We start from the raw sequence: 26,233 nt of genomic DNA on the forward strand, positions 1-26,233 counted from the left end.
TATTATTAATCAACTTGCTGCTGCGGGTGATCCTGTTCCACGAAAGCAACTTATTACAATTCTTCTTGATACAATAAAGGATCCGTCTTATGACAACATTGTTACCATTCTTTCTAACAAGGACGGTCTTGATTTTGACCAAACTTGCATATCTTTGATTGAGTATTCTCAACGTCAACAACGACGTAGTGTTGGTCATGATGCAGTTATGTTTTCACAACAAGAGGAGCATGAGTCACAACAGTTGGAACGGGCCTTTAATGTGCGAAGGCGTTCTTTTCAACGAGGCAACCGTAGAGGTGGTCGTCGTGGTGGTAGTTTCTCTCGTCTCAAATTTCCTAACAAGCATTGTTCTTACTGCAGTAGGAATGGTCATACTAAAGATGACTGTTGGGCACGTCAATACGATGAAGAACACAACATTACCACAAAACAACCACGTTTATCTAGAGATTCTTCTTCTTGTGATTATTGTGGAAAATCTGATCATCCCTCTTCCATGTGCTTTAAGCGTCGATTTGATGTAGATCGAAATCGAGCATATGCAGCCGAGCATCATGATAATGTTATGCCTGAAACAAGTTGTGTTTTATGTTCAGTTCCCCCAGACAGAATACTTCATGTACGTGATGGTTCACTTTTCATTATTGATTCTGGTGCTACAGGGAATATGACATATGAATCTAAGTGGCTACATAACTATCATTCTTTACCTGTTAAGCGTGTTGTTTATCTTGCCGATGATACAACTTGCCAAGTCAAGGGCATTGGAGATTTATATCTTGGCACCTTATCTTTTTCAACTCGAGTTTTACGAGGGGTTTTACATGTCCCAGAACTTCAACGTAATCTTCTTTCAGTTGCAAGACTTGTTGATCTTGGTTTGTTTGTTGGATTCGACCACACCAAATGCCGCATTGAGAAAGATGGACAGATTATTGCAACTGCTTCTCGTAATGGCAATTTGTTTGAGCTCTCTCTTAATGATGTTGTAGCAAATGTTGTCACTGCTCCAGGGGATCATGATTGCAAGATATGGCATCATCGCTTTGTTCATGCTGATTTCTCAAAGCTTGTTAATCTTCATCGTCAAGGTCTTGTACGCGGAATGGATCTTAAAGCTCATCCTCATATGGGAATCTGAGTTTTGTGCTCTTGGCAAACACAATCGTAAACCCTTTCCTCTCTCGAATTCAATTCATTCTCATGATTTGTTGGATCTTGTACATACCGACATTTGTGGACCTTTGCCTCCATCGAGAACACAACATCGTTATTTCATTACATTTATTGATGATTACTCACGGTATACAGTTGTTTTCTTGCTTCAACAAAAATCTGAGGCGTTATCTGTTTTTAAGCAATTTCACAAGGCTGCCGAACTTCAAACTAGATGTCACCTCAAGAAACTTCGCAGCGATAATGGTGGAGAATATGTGTCTCGTGAGTTTGAGAGTTATTGTACGGACCATGGTATTCATCATGAACATACAATTCCATATTCACCTCAACAGAACGGTGTTGCTGAACGTAAGAATCGCACTATTATCAATGCTATACGATGTATGCTGATTCATTCTGGGTTATCTCGTGTCTTCTGGAGTGAAGCTCTCTTGACAGTAGTCTTTGTTCAGAATCATCTTCCTACTACAACTCCTTCTGGTAAGATACCCATCACAGCATGGACAGGTGAAATTCCTTCTGTATCTCATTTTCGAACCTTTGGATGTATTGCTTACATTCATGTTCCTAAAGAAACACGAGCAAAGCTCGATGCTCCTGGCCTTAAAGTTATTTTTATTGGGTATTCTGACACTTCCAAAGGCTACAAATTCTATGACCCGTCCTCCAAGAAAGTGCTTGTGAATCGTGATGCTATTTTCAATGAACAGCTTATGGGCGGTACATGGTCCATGGATGATTCTGATGATACTAAATCTTTGCTTCAAGCTTTTCCATTCTTGTGTGATGATGAATCTTCTTCTATAGAGCAAATTTCCTCTTCACAACCATCTAAAGAGCAACTTTCCTCTTCACAACCATTGATTCCGAATGCTGTCATTGATGATGTTGACATTTTTATTGATCTGCCTATTGATTTTGAGCATGGTTCTTGTCATGTTTATGATGAAGATTTTGAGGCTAATGTTTTCTCTACTTCTGAAGATCCAGCCACGTACAGTGATGCTATATGTTCTCCACAAAAGGATCAATGGCAAGAGGCTATGGAAGCAGAGTATGATTCTCTTATCTCTAAAGGTACATGGATACTCACTGAGCTACCTCCTGGCCGTACTGTCATTAAGTGTAAGTGGGTATATAAGACAAAATTTAAAGCATATGGATCCTTTGACAAATTCAAGGCACGTTTAGTTGCCAAAGGTTATTCTCAAGTTGCTGGCGTTGATTATCATGAAACCTTTTCACCAGTTGTTCGCATTACTAGTATTCGGGTTTTATTGGCATTTGCTGTTCAATTTGACTTAGAAATTCATCAGATGGACGTGCACACAGCTTTCTTGAATGGAGATTTGAATGAAGAAATTTACATGGAGCAGCCAGAAGGATTTGTTATTGCAGGGAAGGAAGATCTTGTTGCTCGTCTTCATAGGGCTTTATATGGTCTTAAACAAGCTTCACGGGCCTGGTACATCAAGTTTGATCTTTTTCTTACCTCCCATGGTTTTCTCTCTTGCTCTTCTGATCCCAACTTATTTACCAAACACCAAAATGGTAGTTTTGTAATCCTTGCCCTTTATGTGGATGATACAATCCTTGTTTCCAATGATTTGGGATTTCTACACCAAAGTAAGCAGTTGTTATCTTCGGCATTTGATATGGTGGATCTTGGAGAGCTTCACTCGTGTCTTGGCATTCAGATTCAAAGGGATCGCAGTAAAGGTATTTTATTACTTCGACAGTCAAAGTTTCTTGAAGATACTATTAAGAAGTTTGGTTTGGAATCTGCACATTCAGCAACTACTCCTTGTCTTGCGAGTTCCATGAAAAACACTTCTGATGGTGGTGGCCAGCTTGTTACAAATCAACCATATGCTAATTTGGTTGGATGTCTTCAAGTTGTTGGTTTGAACACTCGTCCTGACATTTTGTTTATTGCTAACTATCTCAGGCAACACCTTGCATGTCCTTCTCTTAAGCATTGGTCTTCAGCAAAGCGCGTGTTGAAATACTTGAAAGGCACTATAGATTATGGTTTGGTTTATCAACGACAATTCACATCCGACTCCATTCCATCTCTTTCTCTTTTGGGTTACACAGATGCATATTGGGCCAGCTCACATTTATCTATGCGATCTACTAGTGGCAATTGTTTCTTCATTAATGGTTGTCTTATTTCTTGGACCAGCAAGAAACAACATTGTGTTACAGTTTCTACAACCGAATCTGAATATGTTGCGGCATCACTTGCAGCTCGTGAACTCATTTGGCTTCGACAAGTGTTGACAGATATCGGCCATTCTCCTCTTTCTAGTACACCCTTGCGGTGTGATAATCAGAGTGCTATTAGTCTTGCAAAAGACTATGTCCAACAGAACAAGTCAAAACATATTGCTGTGCATTACCATTATGTTTGATACAAAGTACGCAAAGGCACTATCATGATTGAACATTGTCCAAGTGACCAGATGATTGCAGATATTCTTACCAAAGGTCTCAATGAGTCACGCTTCATTCTCTTGCGCTCAGAGCTTGGAGTTGCCTCGGGCTCACTCTTTCTAGATTAGGCTCTTTACTCTTATGGTAGCTTTGTACATATATCGTTGTAATCTTCTAGACACCATGCACTTTGCACATTCCACAATTGCTCACTATGACCTCTTGGTCCTTTTGTATATTTGTACATAGATGCACAATGCACTTTCACATCATTACTTCTGGTTTATATTTTCACATTTGTATAGGGGCTTGGGTTTTTCCCTTGTACTCCCCAAGGGTTTTTTCATCCATAGCTAGAGACCCTTGTTTGAGTGGGGGTGTTGGAGCTCTATATATAGCTCACTCTACCTAACTTGGTCTCACCTATATATATGTATCTTGTCCTCAATATGAATCAGTCTTTGGGAGCGTACATGATGTGTCTCTTGTCTCATCTCTTTCTCTCTACATTTCAACATCAATATTGGACGAGACCATCAACAAAGAGAAGGCCAATATAAAATGAAAATCACCGTGTTGTGGAGGAAGCCCTAGACTACCTGAGCTCGATTTGCAACCTACTCATCGTGATGGTAAAGGTGTGGAGATGGTTTGCATGGTATCAAGTGATATGAGAGAACGTATAAATAATAGTGCAAGCTTGGATTGCATTGTGGTCAGCATACATGTCATTATCTAGCATGAGCATGTGGTGTTTACCATAAGAATAATAGGGAGCTGCTAACATGGTCAAACATACGATGTTAGTATATCCATTATCCCTTAATGTACATGGGCTGACTTCATGTTTCAAGTTGAAGGTAGAAAACAATATATGCCATGCAAACACCTCTACTATCTGTGTGACAAGGCAGCTTGGGTTGGATGCATGTAACCAAAATTTTATTCACCAAGCAACACCAACAAAGAGGGAGCTCCATCATGCACTCATGATAATAACCTAGGTGCCTCATTGTCCTTCCACTAGTTTTCTTCTCAAGAACAGACTATTTTTTGACGTGTTGAGAGCTACTTCCAACTCACACACTAGCTAGCATTGCAAGAGGGCTTGATCAGGCAAAAGTGACATGAGACACCACCCCCAAACCCCTCGAAACAACCACACATACTAAAGGTCTTCTCAAGATTGCTTCTCTTCGCTCGATGTTCCTTGCTTAAATGCAGCTCAGGACACCTCCTGATCTAGACAACTCTTGATTTAGATACCTCTCATTCAGGTAGCTCTTGATTCAAATGCTTTTGATCTTGACCAGGGATTTCACTGACATAAACGAGAACATGTGAACATGTTAATAACATATGTTAATAACACAAAAAATCTTGTGATCACATGTTATATTCACAAAGCTTTCACAAGGGCCTAAAAAAATTATCTTTGTTGGGCATAAAAAATCTTCTTAGGTGGCCACTGACCTACTATTATGTGAAGATGGTAACATGAAAACATGTGAATAGCTTATTCCCATGTGTAGCCAAGCTTTTAAGGGGTTCCCAAATGGCAAGTGACCTGTTATTTTGTGAACGGTAACATGAGAACATTTGAATAACTTGTTCACATGTGTTATTATCACAAAAAATCTTGTGATCACGTGAATATTAAATCCCTGATCCTGACACTTCCTACTCTGACCAATACTAGTTTAGACACCTTATGATTAGATGCTTCTGATCCTAACACCTCCTACTATGACCAGTCTTTCTACTAATCTGACACCTCCTGATCTGACCAGCTCCTAGACTGAACAGCCCCCTGATCTGATAGCTCTTGATTTGAACAGCTACTAATCTGATGGCTCCTAATCTAACAGCTAGTGATTTGATGACTCCCTGATCTGATCAGTCCTTCTCTTGATATTTTTTTCTGTTCCAACCAGTCTAGCTTTGACTAGCTCCTCATTTGATAGCTCCTGTATATATATGTATATACACACACATGGGCGCACACGTATATATATATATATATATATATACACACACATATGTATGTATGTGTATATATATATACGTATATATATGAATGGTTGCGGGGAACGCCGGCGATAGGAAGAATATTAAATTCTAGGCTCCCGGCCGACCATTAGACCGCTGCACCGCATGCATGTGTATAAGGAACGATAGTGGCATATTCTTTATCATCGTTAATATATTTGCGCACACAGATACTTAACGCAAGAATATGGAAGCTCCTGCAAGGTCTCATCTTCATGCAGTAAGAGCGGGCAGGTCAGGTCGTCTCTTAAACTACCTAATAGTGGGGGTAGCGTTAACGTGCACGGTTGGCCTGCTACTACAACGAGCTGAGGTGCAGCAGGCTGCTACAAACAATAGCACAGGCGGATCAGATGAAGGTCACTTGCTTTTGATCCCCAGCTACTCTGATGAAGAGATCGCCCAAGCAAAGCACCACCTCCGAAGCCTCACGAAGCCGGCAGTTCGAACCATCCACGTATAATATTACACCTAGATTCACTCATTCAATCAATTTTGTATCCACCGCACAATTGCTGAATATTTAGCAGCCCTATTAATTACATACCTATTAATTTTTAGCCACATTGATTGCAGAGTCCCGATGGAGACATCGTCGATTGCGTTCTGCGTCACCTGCAGCCTGCTTTCGATCATCCCTTGCTCAAAAACCACACTCTTCAGGTACTCCGAACTCTTACAATTCAGAAAACAGCATCATTTCTTTTCCTTAAAATAATTTTCCCACCCTTCAAATCAAAGCCAATGCTTAGGCTTAACCAGAATTTAGATTTGTAAATCACTCGAAATCGTCCAAATGCTGGGATTTAATAAATTCCACCACCATCTTACAAAAGATGGGGTTTTGCTAATGACAAAGTGTCTTATGGCATGGTCAGGTTGGGGAAACTATGTTAGTTTGTAAAACTATATTAATCTATTAAAGTGGTTAACATACCTCCTTCCTAATGGTAACTGTGTCCTCATATAACCAAGCTCCGGTAGTGTAGATGATGTGGGGTTCGAGAGAGGTTGGTTGGTCGAATGATATAGCCTGTGAAGAGACTAGTCAACATGCTTTGTGGTATATTGGAAGATAGGGTTTGGTTGGACATTGAGTTAGGAAGCATGTCGAGGTTGTATGTAAGCTAGGAAGCATGTAAAGGCTGTATGTGGTATAATGTAAGATAGGGTTTGGTTGGCCATTGAGTTAGGAAGCATGTCGAGGTTGTATGTAAGTTAGGAAGCATGTAAAGGTTGTATGTGGTATAATGTAAGATAGGGTTCTGTTGGCCAGAGAGTTAGAAAGCATGTTGAGGTTATATATGGTGTAATGTGGGAAAAAACGTTCTTGATGTAGGGCCTTCTCTCCGAGTTTGTGAGTTGGTTAGGCCCGCACAAGAAAAGAGGGTCCGTGGCTTACAGATTTACGCACCAAGACCACCTTCATTTCATTGGTGATGGTGGCGACAATGTAAACTTTTCAGATCTCATGGGGAAACTAGAGACTGGGGCATCATTGTTGCTTTTTGCTCTTCGATGATGAGGTTCTTATTGTGATGGTGGAGGTAGTCGAAGAAGAGACAAATGGTCCCATCATGAAGACCACAAAGAATTTTCTTTTAAAATCTTTAGAGAGTGTTGCATATTTCTAGAGGATCTAGAAGATGGGATGTACCATGGACTAGGCTTTCACCTACCATGGCTCCTTGATTTGCTTGGATGCTGGCTGCCATGATCATGCTTGATGAATGTGTTAGCTATTGTGAGTGCCTATATATATGCAAGGTGTGCTTATGAAGTGTGAAGCCCTTGTGAGGAATCCAAGTGTTGTGCATAGGCTATGAGGGTTGAAGGTGTGCCCATGCATGCTCCCCCATGTAAAAAGTCTAACTCCCTGGCAGCTTTCTTCAATTCCCTACTGCATTCTTCGACTCTTATTTCTCCTTTCATTGACATTTACCCGTGATCATGATTATGGAGAATTAAGGTCATGAAACTTTTGGGGCACCATTGTACTAGGTTCGGGACAATAAGCTTGGTGGTGACTCTTATTTTTTATTTCTGATTTTTTTTCACTTTGGGTGGTGACTCTTATTTTTTATTTCTTTGATATTTTTCACTTTTGGTGAAAAAAGAGGGGTTTTTTCATGCCAAGGTATGATGTTTGAGGGGTTGGTTGCTGGTAAGGATGGGTTTTCCAAAAGAATGGTAGGCCAAAAGAATGTGTGGTACCATGGCCATGCTTTCACCCACCACACCACTCATCCAAAAATGTCCCTGATAGCATGGCGAGGGTAAGGTGCATGCACACTTTGTAATATTTAGGTTCCAACAAGTGCCCATGTGCTTTGATTGGTCTCACAATTTGGTCTATTTCATCATGGACAAATATGAGCTGTGCTTTGCTTCTTTGAAGTGTGTTTGGCTAAGAGGCTACTAGTGGTGTACCTTAATTTGATATTGTTAGTGGTAGCGGGCTCTTTTGAGTAGATCCGGATTCAGAGTGATCCTTCTTTATGACCCATCCAACATCTCTACCTCCCTCGAGTATTCAGTGTTATGGTACGGCACGATAAAGTGTACTGAGGTGAGGGAAATTTGAGCGCAATGGTGGTTATTTTTTGAAGGAATTAAGACTAACCATGTTGAGATAAGGGGCTACTTTGGGTAGTTGAAGGATGATGTGACATTTTTTGTTTATGGATAGGTTACCCTATAAATGATTTGCCAGGGGTGGTCTTGGCCTATGTATGAACGATGGCTCTTCAGATCTTATGGATTATTTTTGGGTCTAAGGAGCATGAATCATCTTGAATTCTGACTATTGTCTTGGCAAATGGATCAAGAAGATCCAAAGTTTACTTTCTAGGTTTGAGACAGGGTGGGGATAAGGTGGTGTCGTTAGAGTTGGTCCTTGCTCTTGATGTTCCTTATTCTCTGTATATGTATAATCTGTTTATGTGAAGTAAAATGTGGGGAAGAGGGTTGGACATATCACAAACAAGACCCAATGCATAAGAGGGGGGATACATAAGTTGAAAGACCAAAATGCAACAAGGTGGTCCCCGAACATATTGGTGCAGGTTGCTTGTGATCTTGGAATGAGGTTGGTGTACTTACCTCTCTATGAGAGGGCTTCCTTGAGATTATGTCTTACTACAGTTCGCTTAGAACATGGATGCCTCTACCATCTTTGTGACAACAATGCATAAAATCTTGTTAGTACTCTCAGTTTATATATTTTCTTGTGGGTAGTAAAGTGTCGATTTTTGGTGCACCCACACAAGGAATTCTTTGAGAGCAAGAATTTCAGTTATAAAATGTGTATACTATGATTCCTCACTATTTCTAGTGGAGAACCAAAATAAGTAGTTATATATTCAAAAAGGAATTGGCCATGCCATGGGGTAGAATATCTTTCATCCAGCTTTCTGTGTAGCTTTGGCCTTTGTCCACTTATTGGTGAAGTAGTTACATTGGTGACTATGATAAAGCATGGTTGGGCTCCCTTAGCACGGCTAGGCTAATAGGACCTAGGAAGTATAAGCTCCATTGTTTAAATGATTATTTTGAAATAATGATCTAGAAAGTCTACGCCCCATTTTTTCCAAATAGTTATTCCAAAATTACAAAGCTTAAGGTTATACGATCCTTCCCTTTAACCATGGCAAACCTTTGGCATTCATCATAGTGTTCGAGAAATTCAAATGCATCTCCAAAGTGTGTAGGCCACCACAATCTTGCTTAGAGGACCTAACGGGTTGTCATGTCCCGAACAAAGTTTTCTGTCTATGAAAGAATGGGCTTACTCAAGTACAGTGACAAAATCATCTTTCATGAACACATTAATTCCCCATAATTCCACCTTATCCTTCTTGTAAAGTGCATTCCCAGTATATGGATCTATTCTTCTTGATGGGATAGTGCCAAAGAAGGGGACAATGTCTTCACTCCATTTTGGTATGTGGTCAATGTGGTGTGGAACAATGGAGCATCGAGACGACCATGTTTCACTCCTAGAGAGGGTTCTTCATTTGGAATTCTGGAAAGATGACCGGTTCAAATAATCACGAATTTCTTTTGTACACTGATGGTGAAATCAAATTCCAAAATAATGAGCAACCATCTGTCTCCCATCTGTTGATGCACCCATGGTGTAAGTCTTATTCACCAAATAAAGGAATGCTTAATGGTTGGCAAAGAAAATAAATTTTGTAGCTAGGAGATAATGTTTGTACTTCTTTATAACATGTACTATGTCTAAACCCTTTCTCTCAGTATTGGTATAACTGCATATAACATCATTGATTAATGACTAATAAAGGTCGTAGTAGGGAGGTCCATGTTATGCTTCCTTGGCTATGCCAACACACACCCAATAAAACATTGATATGCACATGGAAAATTACATCCTATTTTGAATGATCTCGAGATGGGTGTAGCCCCTTCTTTAACTTTTTGTATGCCCATTGGCATTCGTCTTTCCATTCAAAGATAATTAAAAGTTTCTTATACAAGGATCTTGTATATACGACACATACAAGAGTATAAATCTTTTGTGAAACCCTATGTGCCCCATGAGTCTATGCATCCCCTTCTAGATGATGGGTGGTGGTAACTCCAAGGTCATATGGATCTTATTCTCGTGTGAGGATGGCATTATTGGAGACAATGTGCCCAAAAATGACATCATGTTTGAAGCAGGCATTTGAGTGGGTTCAAAGAGATAATGTGGTAGAGCACCTCTTAAAAAACGCCTAAGATGAGCAAGATGTTCCATCCACTTCCACTTCAAGTGTACACAAAGATACAGACAAAGGTCATCAATGAATATCTCAAGACTCTTCTAAAGGAGATTGTTGAAGGTTATACACATTAAACATTGGAAGGTGGCAGGGGTATAAGCCAAGCCAAGAATGGCATGCCACGAAAGATTCATGATGGATTCCCCACTCCATATAGCAAATATCTAGTATTGATCATAGTAGCTGGGTTGCCATCTAATTATATCCTGAGAAGCTATCCAAGAAGTTGTAAGCCTTTGCTCTAGTGACTCACTCTCCAATATTTGGTCTGTGTATAGTAGAGGAATATAGTGATCAAAAATGATGGTGGCATTGACCTTTTGGAGGTTAATATCTCTAAGAATTTTCTTCTTCTTGAAAATAACCACTATCAATGGGGACAACCCCTCGATGTGCTCAATCTTGTACATAAATCTTGCATCAAAATGAGATTACCTAGCTCTTGTTTGATGACCATTTGTTTTTACTTGGGATTTATGTGGTAGGCTCTTTGTTTGGATGGCTTTACACCCTCATGGAGAGCTTCATGGGGGAGAGATGGTGTGTTTCATCACTTTTGGTGGAATTCCCTTCATTCCAATGAACTTCCATGTGAAAATATCTTAGAATTATTTAGGAAAGGCTATCAACTCTCTTTCTTGCTATGGAGTGATTTCCTTGATAATAAATACTGGCTTAGGTTCTTACCTCTAGGGCTAGTGAGATTTACGTCTTCTCGGTGGGGTTGTCATAAGAGGTATGAGGCCTCTGCCTTAGCTTCTTTGAGACTTATTGCCATGTACCACTTTGTCCTCATCATTGTAGGCCTTAAAGTATTCAAGAACTTGCCTTAGATATTCCTCATGTGAGGTCCGATAAAAACTATTTGAGTTTAGCTTCCTTCTTTGACTCGGCCTTGGCTTTCTTGAGTTACGTATAGCGATTTGGCAGAGCTAATCTTGGTTGGAGATCATGGGCTCCATGTCACCTTTATTGACCACTATCTTAGCGTGAAGGTTGATCTTGTTAGGTCAACTTCCCATTATCTATGGTGCAAGTATAATATGTGAATCCAAGACCTCAACGACGTAACGAAGCCAATACATATCCTTCTCCATGGTAAGAAGATACTTCTTAGGATTTCTATACGGTTTTCTCTTTTTGACCGGGAGACTATAGGAAATGTAGAAGTTTCTCCTTCCATGTGCAGTCATCCTCATTGGATGAATCACTAGTTACCCATGGTGTAAAGTTTTTGTTAGCTCTCGATATTGGTGCATGAACATGGAGGTTATATCTATCCTAACCAGTCTTAAAAACCTTGTTCCAAGATTTTGTGGAAGAGTGTCCATATGGTTTCCAAGGCATGTCATTCATTTTATCACTTTTGAAGTAGCATCCCAGCTTGTTCATGGGAACTTTCGACTCTCCTTTGTTTTGGGTATAGAGTTGAAATGTAAGCAAGAGTGGGCTATGGTGGATCAAATGCAAAGATCAACATGATTTTTAGAAGGTGATTAATATGAGATTAGTGCATAATTAATCTAATAGAATAATGCAGGCATGGATACTCAAAAACCAGAAATTTCTCATAAGGCCAATGCCTCAATTTATAGGTTTTACATCCACAAGATGCCAAGCATCTGTTGAGATATCGAGCGCTAGTGAGGCGGTGGACACTGATGACCCTCCTGGGGGATAGGCCCCACACTTACACCACTGGCATGGTTGGTGAGATCTTGGGTGATATGCGGCCAGTGGGATGACAGGCTGTGTGACAGCCATTCTAGAGACTGGCATAGTTATAGCGCCAGCTCATTTAGTCGGGTTCACACTATAGAGAACCCGTGTATGTATTGGTTGAGTACCTTCCATATTATTGTGTACTCTTAATCTTGTATATGGTGTGTTGAGTGTTGAGTAGAGAAGAAGAAGATTTTCAGCCTCTCACCTTGTGTGTTCTCTATTAGGGTTTTGGGAGTGTGTGTGTGTGCTTGCAAGAGCTCAAGCTCTCTTCCCCCCTGCATCTTTTCATGGTATCAGAGCCTGGTTCGTGCTAAGGGCTGAGCTGCAAGCAAGAGAACCACAGGAAGCGGTACGAGGGTAAGAGCTGCAACTACTCTTCCCTATTGTGTTGGTGACTACACCCTTGTCGGGAGCTCTACGGGAGGCACCGGCAAACGATCTCCGATTGAGGAGCTTTCTTCGCGGGAGTGAAGCTATAGGGCAACTATACAGTCCTACGATCCTACGGACTGAAATTTCCGGGCCGAAAACGCGTTTTGGGTGCGTCTGGACCTCCGTTTTTCGGAAAGCAGGCGATTTCGAGCACTGCGGGTAAGTCATCGATTCTCTGCAGAACTCTGTTTTAAGAACTGCAGGAAGACAGATTGACTGTGCAGACACTGTGGGTGCTGCAAAGAGGTCTACAGTTGCCATTGGGTGTATGTATGCACATTGAAGTCACTGGTTGTGACATTTGAGAGTACAACAGTACTGCTATGCAGAAAATACTGCAGGTTGTGCAGAAAAACTAGAGTGCAGTTTCTGGTGAAATTGTGTATTTGGCAAGATGTCTAATGATGGCATAACACAGATTGTGGCTGAGAAGCTGGACAAGAATAACTTCCATGCTTGGAGGTTCAGGTTGACGAATTTCCTGATGGGAAAAGGCTATTGGGACTACATAGAAGGTGAGCATGAAGAGGCACCGGAGATACCGGATATAAATCCGACTGCTGCAGATGTGAAAGAGTTTAAAGACTGGAACCAAGGAGCCAGGAAAGTAATGTATTGGCTTTCCATTAGTATACAGGACACCATGATTGGGCACATTCAGGATGCCAAGTCCCCCAAGGAGGCATGGGACACCTTGGTAAAGCTCTATGAAACAAATACCAAGGCACGTAAGATACAGTTGAAGAATGAACTTCATACTATGGAGAAAAAGAGCATGTCTGTGAATGACTATGCGCTGAAGATAAAGGGTATTGTGGAATCCCTTGCATCTATTGGTGTGTCAGTAGATGATGATGACAAGGTGGAAGTCTGTCTACGTGGTCTCGGGCCACAATACAAGGCGTTTAAGACGTCTATTCAGACTCGCAAAAACATTCCCAACTTTACAGATTTGGTGTCTATGCTGATTATCGAAGAGAAGAACTTGGGTGAAGACCAACAGTCTTCACAAAGTAAAAACAGTTCAGAGCAACAGGCCTTCTACACGAGTTCAGGTAGAGGACGAGGTAGAGGAGGCCATGGACGCGGTCAAGGAGGTGGCCGAACAGGTAATCAGAATTATGGTCAGCAGCAGCAGCAACAACAACAGTCCCAGAATCAACAACAACAACAACACGCAGGTGGAAGAGGCAGATTCAGAGGCAGGGGGAGTCAAAGAGGCCGTGGAAATTGGCAAAGGCAATACAATGATGCACGTGAATGCTATTATTGTGGTAAGCCTGGACATGTGCAGGCAGAATGTTATAAAAAGCAGGCTGACATGCAAAATGGGAAAGTGCAGCAAAACAACTATGCATCCTCAAGCAGAAATAATGAGGATAATGAAAGGTTGTTTGTTATGCAGCATGTCGTGAATGCCATGTCTGAAAATGTTGATGCAGCACAAAAGGATAATGTATGGTATGTGGATTCAGGCGCTTCGAACCACATGACGAGTCATGGGGAGTGGTTCAAGGAGATGAAAAACCCGAAAAGACCAAGTTTTGTGGAAACAGGGGATGACACTGCTCATCCAATTGCCCACATTGGAGATGTGCCATTATCTATGCAGGATGGCAAAGTGAAGTACCTTACAGATGTACTTCATGTACCGAACATAACAAAGAATCTGGTTTCAGTTGGCCAGATGATTGAGCAGGGTTTGCAGGTTCGGTTTAACCCTGATGGGTGTTATGTTGAAGATTTCAAAGACAAGTGCAGGTTGGTTGCAAAAGGCAACAGAGTGGGCAGAATGTTTACGTTGAATGTAGACATGCCTGAAATGAGTGCTGCGATGTTTGCAAATGGTTCAGGAGTTGTTGCAGACACAGACATAGGGCATAAAAGAATTGGACATGTAAATGTGCAGAGATTGAAGTCTATGCAGACAAAAGGAATTGTGACAGGGCTGCCAAAATTTAAAGTGGAAGGTATGCAGAAAATCTGTGAAGCATGCCAATTTGGAAAGCAAACAAAGCATGTGTTTCCACGTAATAGATATGTGAGCAGAAATGCACTAGATGTTGTGCATTCAGATGTATGGGGTCCTACGAAGACCGTTTCTATGGGAGGCTGCAGGTACTATGTCACTTTCATTGATGACCACACAAGGAAAGTGTGGGTATATTTCATGAAGGAGAAGAGTGAGGTTTTCACTCACTTTCAGAATTTCAGAGTTTTGGTTGAAAAGCAAACAGGGAAATATGTAAAGTGCCTAAGGTCAGATGGAGGGGGAGAGTACTTCTCCAATGAGTTCTCTGAATTTTTGAAGAAGAATGGAATTCGGAGACAGTATACATGCAGATACACTCCGCAGCAAAATGGAGTTGCTGAGCGGAAAAACAGGCACATTGCTGAGATTGCGCGGGCATTGATGGAAGAGAAAAATATGCCGCATTGCTATTGGGCTGAGGCTGTTTCTACAGCAGTATACATCATGAATAGGACTCCAACTGCAGCCATACATGATGTAACTCCAGAGGAGAGGTTTACTGGCAGAAAACCAGATTTGTCTCATCTGAAAGTCTTTGGATGCATTGCATATGTGCATGTGCCAGATGAGCTGAGAACTAAGCTGGATCCGAAAGCTGAAAAATGTGTGTTTATTGGATATTCCCTTGAGCAAAAGGGATACAGGTGTTATAACCCTGCTACACGTGAGTTGAGGGTAAGCAGGGATGTTGTTTTTGATGAGATGAGCAGCTGGTATGCTGCTGAAAAAGAAGCTGTTGGGGCTGATGTAAGTGGAAGTGTGGTTGCACAGAATGCAGGTCAGCAATCACAGTCTTTGAGTGGACCAGGAGAGTCCTCATCTAGCGGGTCTGTTGATAGACCATGGAGTGGCAGGCTGCGTCATAATACCAGCCCTGCAAATGTGATTAGTACATCACGTAAAGGAAAAGAGAAAGTGGTTGAGCCCCTTGGTATGCCTGACATTTCTGCAGGGCATTCTCATGTTGATGGAGAGTCTAGTGGCTCAGATATGAGCCTTGATGAGGAGCTTGGGATCCCAGCTATGAGAACACCTGGTGTAAAGAAGGCTATGGAAGCCATGAATAAAAAGCTGCGAAGATCAGGGAGAGTGAAGAACCCTGTGCAGAGATTTACATATGATGGTTATGTGGCACATCACTATGCATATATGGCAAAGGTTGTGCAGGTTGTTGAGCCAACATGCATTGATGAGGCTGTTGGAAATGTGAATTGGGAGAAAGCCATGGATGAGGAGATGGATGCACTATATGGAAATGAAACTTGGGATTTAGTGCAATTGCCAGAAGGCAAGAAAGCCATTGGATGCAAGTGGGTGTACAAAGTTAAACATAACAGTGATGGGAGCGTAAACAGGTACAAGGCTAGATTGGTAGCCAAAGGATATGCGTAGACATATGGGATTGATTATGAGGAAACTTTCAGCCCAGTTGCCAAGATGGCAACGGTGAGAGTTGTGATAGCACTGGCTGCGTCAAAGCAATGGTCTTTACATCAAATGGATGTAAAGAATGCATTCTTGCATGGGGATTTGCAAGAAGAGGTGTATATGTTGCAGCCACCTGGTTATGAGGATGTGGGTCACCCCGAGCATGTTTGCAGGTTGAAGAAAGCCTTGTATGGCTTAAAGCAAGCACCAAGAGCATGGTCTGACAAGATTTCTGAATATCTTGTCACTATTGGCTTTCATGTAGCCAATGCAGATTTCTCATTGTATGTGAGACATGGTGATAGAGGGGTTGTGCTTGTTGTCATCTATGTAGATGACTTGATCATTACGGGGGACCATGATGCAGAGATCTTTGATGTAAAGATCTTGCTTAGACAGAAGTTTGAGATGAAGGATCTGGGGGAGCTCAGATATTTCTTGGGCATTGAGGTGATTAGGTCACCACATGGTATTGGATTACTGCAGAGACAGTATGGCTTGGACATGTTGTCCAAGTATGGTATGACAGGCTGTAAGCCTATTTCTGTGCCATTGGATCAGAATGGCAAGTTGAGTGCAGATTCAGGAGAGATCTTGGAGGATCCTACTATGTACAGGAGCATAGTAGGAAGTTTGATCTACATGATGATCACCATACCAGATTTGAGCTATGCTGTTAGGTTGGTGAGTCAGTTTATGCAGGTTCCACGGAAACCGCATTTGGATGCTCTGAGACGCATACTGAGGTATGTGAGGTCTACTTTGCATTGTGGACTATTCTATGAGACTGGGACAGAGATATGTGTACATGGGTACACAGATGCTGATTGGGCTGGTAGTATCTCAGACAGAAGATCTACCAGTGGATTCATGTTTTCTTTGGGGAGTGCTGCTGTGACTTGGAGCAGCAAGAAGCAGCCTACGGTTGCTCTATCGAGTACAGAGGCTGAGTACAGAGGAGCTGCTATGGCAGCATGTGAGGTAGCTTGGTTGAGAAAGCTACTTGGAGATTTGGGTCTATCAGTGGATAGACAAGTTGTCATTTTCTGTGACAACATTAGCAGTATACAGTTGGCCAGGAACCCAGTCTTTCATGCTCGTACGAAGCACATAGAGGTCCACTACCACTTCGTCAGAGAGAAGGTCTTGGCAGGAGACCTTGACCTTGTTTATGTCAGCACAGAGGATCAGGTAGCTGACATCTTCACCAAAGCATTGGGTACAGAGAAGCTCCGCAGATTCAGGGCTTCGCTTGGTGTACATGAGATGGAGTTGAGCTCGAGGGGGAGTGTTGAGATATCGAGCTCTAGTGAGGCGGTGGACACTGATGACCCGCCTGGGGGATAGGCCCCACACTTACACCACTGGCATGGTTGGTGAGATCTTGGGTGATATGCGGCCAGTGGGATGACAGGCTGTGTGACAGCCATTCTAGAGACTGGCATAGTTATAGCGCCAGCTCATTTAGTCGGGTTCACACTATAGAGAACCCGTGTATGTATTGGTTGAGTACCTTCCATATTATTGTGTACTCTTAATCTTGTATATGGTGTGTTGAGTGTTGAGTAGAGAAGAAGAAGATTTTCAGCCTCTCACCTTGTGTGTTCTCTATTAGGGTTTTGGGAGTGTGTGTGTGTGCTTGCAAGAGCTCAAGCTCTCTTCCCCCCTGCATCTTTTCAGCATCTAATCCCATTGATTTCTCCTATATTTGTGCCATTTCCCCTACATCTGGGGGGGGCACCTTTTTCCTAGAATCTTTTCACACCCCTATATTCACTCATGCTACCCTTGATTCCCTCATCAGTAGATTCCTCTCACCTTTTCATTGCTACCCACTTAATTACAGACTCCCTTTTATAGTCTCTTGCTAAGGGCTTGTTCCCGCACACACCCATTCACTTGGATATTTCAACACCTCCCCTCAAGTGAATAATTCTAGCACACCTGGACCCTATACCAAGTTTCCCTCTTACTTAGTAGGCTGTGGACCAGTGCCTCAAGTCCCTAACTCATAGTCTTTGACACTCGCTCTCTATGTGTCCAAGGCTACTACAAGTGCTCGTGACCTTGACTAAAGTGCTCACACATACATCTACCACATGGCCTACATCATCGGTGGCTCACAGGTGGTTTTACTCTATTGGGATATGTTACATTGGGTCGTGGGGTTTCTCTCTCAGAAAAGATGTCCTGACTCCTCTTCCTTAGGAGTCTCCATGAAATTTACCAATGTCGATCCTTCTTCATTTGGTTTGCTGTAGCAGTCTCTAGCCATGTGTCCTGGCTTCCCACAGTTGTGGCAAGTGAAGGTCCTTCCTCTTCCCTTGCCTCGGCCTCGTCCTCGTGCGAGGCCTCCTTGGGTGTAGAATGCTTTCTCCTTCCTGCTCTTCCACTCATTCTCCCAATTCTCCTCTGGACATTCATCTCTTCCCTCAACTAGTCCCCATAGATTTTTCCTCATGGGCAAATACATGGTCTTTGTTTGCCATGTATGGAACTCCTCCCCGTTAAATTGAGCTATTTCTTGTGCACTTCTCATGATGATGTGAAGGGGGTCTTACCTCTTGATCCAATCCAAGATTATAACAGATTTACAAACATGAATACACCAAAAATTGCATAAATGAATGGTTATCAAACCATCTCTGAATTACAATCTTAAATGATAGAGATATGTGTATCAGATACCCAATGCTAAATTTGAACCATCAATTGCACCAAAATGTAGTGATTAGTGCTAATTAATCATTGGTTAGTGAAATAATCTCCTATTTTGTGTGTAGAAAATAGAGTGTACGGGGAGGCTAGATCTGGTGCCTTAGAGTTCAAATGAGCTCAGATTCTTTCAAGGGCATCAATAGAAGTTAGTCTAGTAAAGGATCAAGCCAAGAAACAAAAGATTTGACCAAACATTGAATGCTTAATCTCTCTTTTACCAAAGTCACTTGGCAAATTTGATACAGAGCTTGATTCCACTTCTCCTTTAAGAATTTTTGAAATATGAGATCATAGGCTTGTAGAGCACCCTTGAAAACCCATGGGGCTAAGAGGAATTAGCTTGATTCTCTTTGAGTGAGTGTAGATCTAAGATTTTCTCCAAAAAAAGGATGTGAGTGAACACGCAAATTTTTACAGATTTGAGCGGCGATTCGACGAGCTGAGTCAATGTGCTGATGCGTGGGGAGTATTGCTAGGTGTGGCTTGAAGCATTTTGCCTAATGTTGAGGATCGAGGGAGATCAAGCCCCTCCACCAGTTGGGGGTGTAGAGTATAGTTGAAAAGAGGTTAGAAATTGGGATTAACTTCTAATCATGATTAGTAGAGTAGATATGCTTAAAAACTGGATGGATTCCTAGGCTATGCTCTGATACCAAGTTGAAATGCAAGCAAGAGTGGGCTATGGTGGATCAAATGCAAAGATCAACATGATTAAAAGATGATTAGAAGATGATTAATACGAGATTAGTGCATAATTAATCTAATAGGATAATGTTGGCATGGATACTCAAAAACTAGCATTTTTTCATTAGGTCAATGCCTCAATTTATCGGTTTTACATCCACAAGATGCCAAACATCTAATCCCACTGATTTCTCCTTGATTTATGCCACCTCCCCTACATCTAGGGGCACCTTTTCCTAGAATGTTTCCACACCCCTATATTCACTCATGCTATCCTTAATTCTCTCATCAGTAGATTCCTCTCACCTTTTCACTGCTACCCACTTAATTACAGACTCCCTTTTACAGTCTCTTGCTGAGGGCTTGTTCCCGCACACACACCCATTCACTTGCATATTTCAACATATAGAAGGGGAGTATTCAATGTGACATGGCTCATCCTTCTCCTCTTTAGGTTCACTTGTGTGGAGTCTTATATTCCCATTCATCTAGTCAAATAAATATCTCCAAAGTTGAGAATTTCCTTGTAAAAGAGAACTTATTGGGATGAATCGGACTTTTGAGGACAAGAAGGATGTGTGGTCTGCTATGTTCCATGCTAGCGATATTGGTTTGTACTCACTCAAGATGGGCTCGGACCTATTAACACATGTAAGGGATACACATTGAGTCTTCCCTAGGAGGTGGTGCCTATGAAGGAGAGGATATGAAGTTGGAGAGAATATTATGGTGACTATGATAACTATGGAAGGTGGTGACTATGATGTAGCTATGATGACCCATGGAAAGCTTACTTTGTCTCCCACTAAGTCCTCTTTCACTGCATTGGTAATGCACATTTTTTGGTTAGAGTCAAATGTAACTTTTGGATGTGGGTATGCAAGCCCATCCCTGATCGTGTCCTAACTCCATTGTCACATCGAAATGCTTCCTTTGCTAAGTGGGTAGTAAAGGTAGAGCTTCCTTCGCCTAGATGGAAGAGAGAGGTGTTTTCGCCCCTTTGGCAAGAAATAATGGATCTTGCATTCCATGCAAGAGCATTAATATTATGCATAGAGCCTCATTTTCCATTTCCCACTATCGTTTTGAAGTGTAAAATGTACACTTTAACAACACACACACACACACACACACATCATATATATCATTTACAACATACCACACTAAGCAGACGAGCATGGTTTGGACTTGAGACATTATGCTAGGTTACCAAACACCCTATCTAATGAATCTAATTCTTACTGGTTCTTTCCCACAATTCATAGTATAGAAGTTGATTTTCTTGGTGTTCATGCTAGACTTTACAAAAGTTTTGTTACTCAAATCTATCCATGGTGTAGATTGCATTAATAGATATAAAGAATATCCCAATACTTATTAGAGCTTGACCTTTCTAAGTCCATTCACAATCTCAAATAGAGTTTCAACTTGAGTTTGAGCCTCGTGAGTGTTGAAATATATGATGTACAAGTGATCAAGGGTGAGAGAAAGAGGTCATGTAGGTGTGAACACACCCCAAATAAAGTGGGTATGTGGGTAGAAAAGGGGTCTAGGGTAGGCCAACCCTAGCCCTTGAAGGACCCTATATAAAGGGCAGGAGGCCTCACTTTTTGTAACACAAGTAACACAACACTTGAAGGTGAAGGTTAAGCTAACTTTGGAGTGGCTGAAATAGAAAGTAATATAGAAGCTTTCTATACATCTTGTGTTCTTTCTCTCTCTCTCATATTTGTTGCTCTATCTTACCATCAACTATTGCTTCCGTTGTGCATACTCCCCATAATTTTGACATGGTATCAGAGCTTTGCAAAGGCTAAGTTCCTCTTCAATCCCCTTTTCCATCTCTTTCACTATCATAAGCCATTCGCATCCTCATCAAGAAGGACGGTGATAGAAGAAGGTGAGAAGCAAAAAGGTGTCAAGAATGAAAGCAACAAAAGAGATTCATCAAGAGGAGATTCCGTCATTATATCAAGTTCTTGAAGCTTGGAAGAAGAAGAAGAAGACTATCCTCATCATTGACAAGAAAAAGAAGAAGAAGAGAAAAAAGAACAACAAAAACACAAATTTCCATCGAAAAATTCTGTCCTTTTTCTCCATCGATGATCTCTTCGAAGCTTTGGAGCCATGAAGAAGAGGTAGGAGAGTTTCTTTTCGAACTTTTGAGGCTTCTAAGTGCATTCTCCTTGTTATGAAAGGAGGCGAGAAGTTGGTCATAAAAAAAAATGCTGCATAAAAAAAAAACACAGCTGGCGTCCATCTCCTCGTTTTTCCATCCCCCGTCACTGCGCCATTGCCGTCCATCCACTCTACCATCCAGCAACGTTTTCCTTGCTGTTAGGTTTGGTGCCATTTTCATCACAGTCCCTGGAGGGACTGGTGCGCCTCTGCTATAACATGTTGGCAACAAAACGCCCAACATCACCGGCCTAAACAAAAGAGCATCATTGCATCAATGACGCAGCCGCATCATCGTTGCTTGTCGGCATCGCAAATGTTGACTATAGCAGCATCTGACAACAAACAACCTGCAGTGGAAGCCAAATCTCATGTGCTTTAGTAGCAGTCTGGTAGCGACAGTTCATCAACAACAGCAACTCACGTTGCCTACAACGCGCAGACCTATAGATCAAGTGTTTGGCGTTTTTTTCAGAAGAAAGAAAAAATGATTATTAAAAAAAAAACTCTCCCAAAGGTTTCCAAAGCTACTCTTGTTATCAAAAATCAAGAGGTGTTTGTTGTTCATCAAACATCACTCCTCAAATTTGAATTCTTTTTTTTGCCTTGTAAATGGAGGAGTTAGACACTGCCCTTGTTTATTGCAAGTGGTAAGACCTCTCCTACCCCTGTCAATCATGTCAAAGGAGATTGGAGTCTCGATTGAGAAGTTTGATGAAGGAGGGTTTCCATACTTGGAAAGTTCAAGTAAGATATATGCTAAAGGTAAAAGCAAAGGGTGGATCTACATCTACATTGAAAACTCAAGCCTTTGTGATGAAACATGGTACGTCCAAATCTAACTTGAAATGTATCTTTTGCAAGAAGATGGTTTCATCAAAGCGAAGGAGCAACAAGGGTGGTACGTGAAGCCACTATGGAAGAGATGGTACCAAAGATGTTACTAAGGTTTAGGGGAATTTTAGAAGTTCCTCACATGATAAGCAACTCTTCTGGTTGAGGAGTGAAGCATGTTTACTAGAATTAGGAGTAAACCACATTTCTCTATAACTCATCACTTTTGTAAAAGCCTAATTTATAGAGTCTACCTACCTTGTCATCTATCCTATGGTTGAGCCTGGGGGTCATTTTGTTCTTGTATGTCCAATGCTCACCTTGCTCCATGTTTGGCATTGTCCTATGGTGGCATTGAGAGGGGGTGTTGAAATATATGATGTACAAGTGATCAAGGGTGAGAGAAAGAGGTCCTATGTGAGGTCGGGAAACCAATCCGAGACCCATGGGGCTTTGGGGGTATGCTTGACCGCGCCGAATATCATGCATCTATATGGGGAGGAAGTGTAAGGAGAGGCGAAACATGGACCCATATCTAGGCACACTAGAACGCACTCATGCACCGGGTAGGCACATTAGGCCTCTCAGGTTGCCGTGGGGGTTACAAGGTGCCGCGTGCCCTGGGGGGATGCCCTCCCCACCTTGATAGCGATCGTGTTGAAACGAAAATGGAACTGACGGAAGGAAAAACGGTGGAAACGGCGAAGTCGCCGGGACGGCAAGCCGTGTCGAGCTGACAGGCCGATGAGGCCGGGCCAGCATCTATACTTAGCTGCTCAAAGGGCAAACAAGTACTCAAAGGCTCGAAGACACTAACTCAAAAAAGTGACTTGGGATTAGCCTAAAGTGGGCATGTGGGTGGAAAAGGGATCTAGGGTTGGCCCAAACCTAGGCCCTTGGTGGACCCTATATAAAGGGTATGAGGCCTCACTTTTTGTAACACAAGTAACACAACACTTGAAGGTGAAGGTTAAGCCAACTTTGGAGTGGCTGAAATAGAAGGTAATATAGAAGCTTTTTATACATCTTGTGTTCTTTCTCTCTCTCATATATGTTGCTCTATCTTGCAATCAACTATTGCTTCTGTTGTGCATACTGCCCATAATTTTGACAATGAGAACCTCAAAAATTGAGATCCATGATAACATCAAGGTCTTAAGTATATATCATTGGAAACAATCAATGCCCTAGTACATAATACATGCGTAGAAATGAGTTTTCATCTACATCTCAAAATTAAACATACACTTTATTCAAATAAGTCATCAAATATATGAGAGCTTAAAAATCTTCTTTGCTAACTGGGAGGGAGACTAATATGGTTCTGAGTTTGTCATTGTCACTAACACTGTAAACAAGTCTCTCACTTTGGCATCACTTTATATCCTTTTTGGGGATGGAGAAATAGAAGAGCCTAATCAACTACGCTAGTGGTGGGGTAAATATATTGATGCTTTATCTAGATTAGTAGTAGATGGAATTTAAATGAGGTGATGTTAGTAGTTAATAACTAGTAAGTGGTGGCATCTAAAAGGTTATAGGCTCTTTTTTGTTTTTTTGTTTTTTTGTTTTTTTGGTTTTTTTGGTGGGGTGCATAAATAAAAACCAACCTTGTGAAATATCAACTAAGGGGGTGAAGTGATAGCTCGATTTATAAGTTTTGTAAGTTTAAAGTTGGTGATAAGCTCATAATGTGGTTAAGTGCACGTGGGGTATCTATCTATCACAGGAACATCCGAGCTCACTGCCGAATGGCGCCAAATTAACAACGAGCAAAGAGCCTGAGTTTGGAGGACAAGTTTGGCATAGCAAAGGGAGTTGCCCACTTGCCACGGTTCCCATCCGCAGGCTCTCGCTCTCAGATATACTTGCAGAAATGAGGTCCGGCCAGGAGAACCATACGCAAAAGACTAACTTTCTCGACCACCACCTTTACTCTAATGCGGGTCATGAGGTAACTAACAAAACTGACTGCATGCATATATGGCCGCCTCCAACAACTGATTCTCTTCTAATTTTTAGCGGTTCCTTACAGTGTTGAGATAATGTTTATACAGTACGCAATAGCCACTTGGGCTCCTATAAAGGATGTCTATGGAAGCTCCGTGACTTTCAATGCATGGAAGCCTTTCGTGGAAGTGTATCAAGAGATGAGCGTTGCACAGTTGTGGCTCACAGCTGGTCAGTACGAGGGCACAGATCTAAACACCATTGAAACAGGATGGATGGTAAGGATATACTGCACACATGAAAATTCGAGCTCAGAACTGCCTTGCAATATTGAGAGCGTGTAAACTTGATTGGAAGTGTGTCTTAATACAATATAATTGCCTTCAGTTGGATTAAGCTTACCTTGCTTTGGTGTGCAAGAAAGGAAAGCCTACTAACAAATTGTGTATTTGTGATAATAGGTTCAACCTAACGTATATGGAGACTTCAACCCTCGTTTATTCACCTATTGGACAGTAAGATTTCTCCCTCCCCCTTCCTTCCCACTTTCACCGTTATTTGTTTTCCTTATGAGTCTTGCCGGAAATCTAAGCTGAATTGTTTGAGGACCCTCAGCAAATGAGGTGGAAGCTTCTTTCTTTTCCTCATGAGCCTTAGCATACAATCTAAGGTGACTTGTTTGAGGACCCTAAACATATATATGGTGGATGCTCTCGCAACCGTTACAAAATAGGTGCTTCATCTCAAGCTCAGATTCCAACCAATATAGCTTCATCCAGAGCACCCTAGGGCGTGAGGTTGCACTGGGATAGTGCACTAAATTATGTTTGATCTAAATAAATCACAAGCTACATCTCAATAATGCACTAAATTATGTTTGAGAATGTTTCTACTAATGAGATCTTATTAATGTTTCCTGAATCGGAGCAGAACGCATTCTATACGACTGGATGTTTTGATCTGCGGTGCCCTGGCTTTGTACAAACTAGCAACACGATACTCGTGGGAGGGGTCATAACTCCCCTCTCTGTCTATAGAGGCGAGCAATTCGACATTGACATCCTCGTGTGGAAGGTATAATACGCGCAGTCTCATCTACTCTCTCTCTAGATTCAAAGTATGAGAGGCTCATTGCTATCAGAGATTATATTGTTATGGTTCTCATCACAAGCTTCTGTACATGATGGACAGGATGCTACAACGGGAAATTGGTGGTTGCGCTATCATAATACGAATGTAGGCTACTGGCCATCATCCTTGTTCCCACATCTCTCGCAGTCTGCACAAGTTCTTCAGTGGGGGGGAGAGATCATCAACACGAGGCCCAATGGGCAACACACGGCCACGCAAATGGGGAGTGGCCACTTTGCAGAAGAGGAGTGGCAAGCAGCATGCTTTGCAAAGGAGCTCCAGTGGGTGAATGGTGATAACGATATACAGCGGGTTTCCGCGCATGACTTGATGCTCACCACCACCGACTCTGATTGCTACGACATCCAGGCCACCTCCTACGACAACTGGGGAACCGCCATCTTCTTCGGAGGGCCTGGAAGAAATCCCAAATGCCCTTGATCAAACGCACGGCCTTGGCGTATTATGTTAAAAATCTCTTTGATACCTTTGTTGTTAATAAGCGTCATGCTATGAAGTTTGAGTTTATTTGAAATTATCGCCAGTTTAAGCACTCGTAAGTACATGTCGGCATAAAAGTGTGGGATATCCTTGTTTTTTTTCTAAAATGTTAGTATAATTTTTTAAAGGCGGGGTGGGCAAAGAGAACTGCACACAGAACAATACT

General features: G+C 41.8%; 1 protein-coding gene across 1 annotated transcript; it reads left to right on the top strand.

Annotated features, from left to right (window-relative positions):
* The first annotated feature begins 5,854 nt into the window (after nt 1–5,854).
* Nucleotides 5,855–26,007, top strand: LOC147637743 (protein neprosin-like). The gene is made up of 6 exons (XM_086799022.1): nt 5,855–6,124; nt 6,244–6,330; nt 24,215–24,439; nt 24,543–24,713; nt 25,366–25,509; nt 25,627–26,007. The coding sequence occupies exons 1-6, from the start codon at nt 5,855–5,857 to the stop codon at nt 26,005–26,007; spliced, it is 1,278 nt and encodes a 425-aa protein (XP_086655148.1).
* The last annotated feature ends 226 nt before the right edge of the window (nt 26,008–26,233 follow it).

This window comes from Cibotium barometz, chromosome 6, assembly GCF_041138505.1.
Source record: "Cibotium barometz isolate CiBa-2024 chromosome 6, ASM4113850v1, whole genome shotgun sequence".
NCBI classification, from domain to species: domain Eukaryota; kingdom Viridiplantae; phylum Streptophyta; class Polypodiopsida; order Cyatheales; family Cibotiaceae; genus Cibotium; species Cibotium barometz.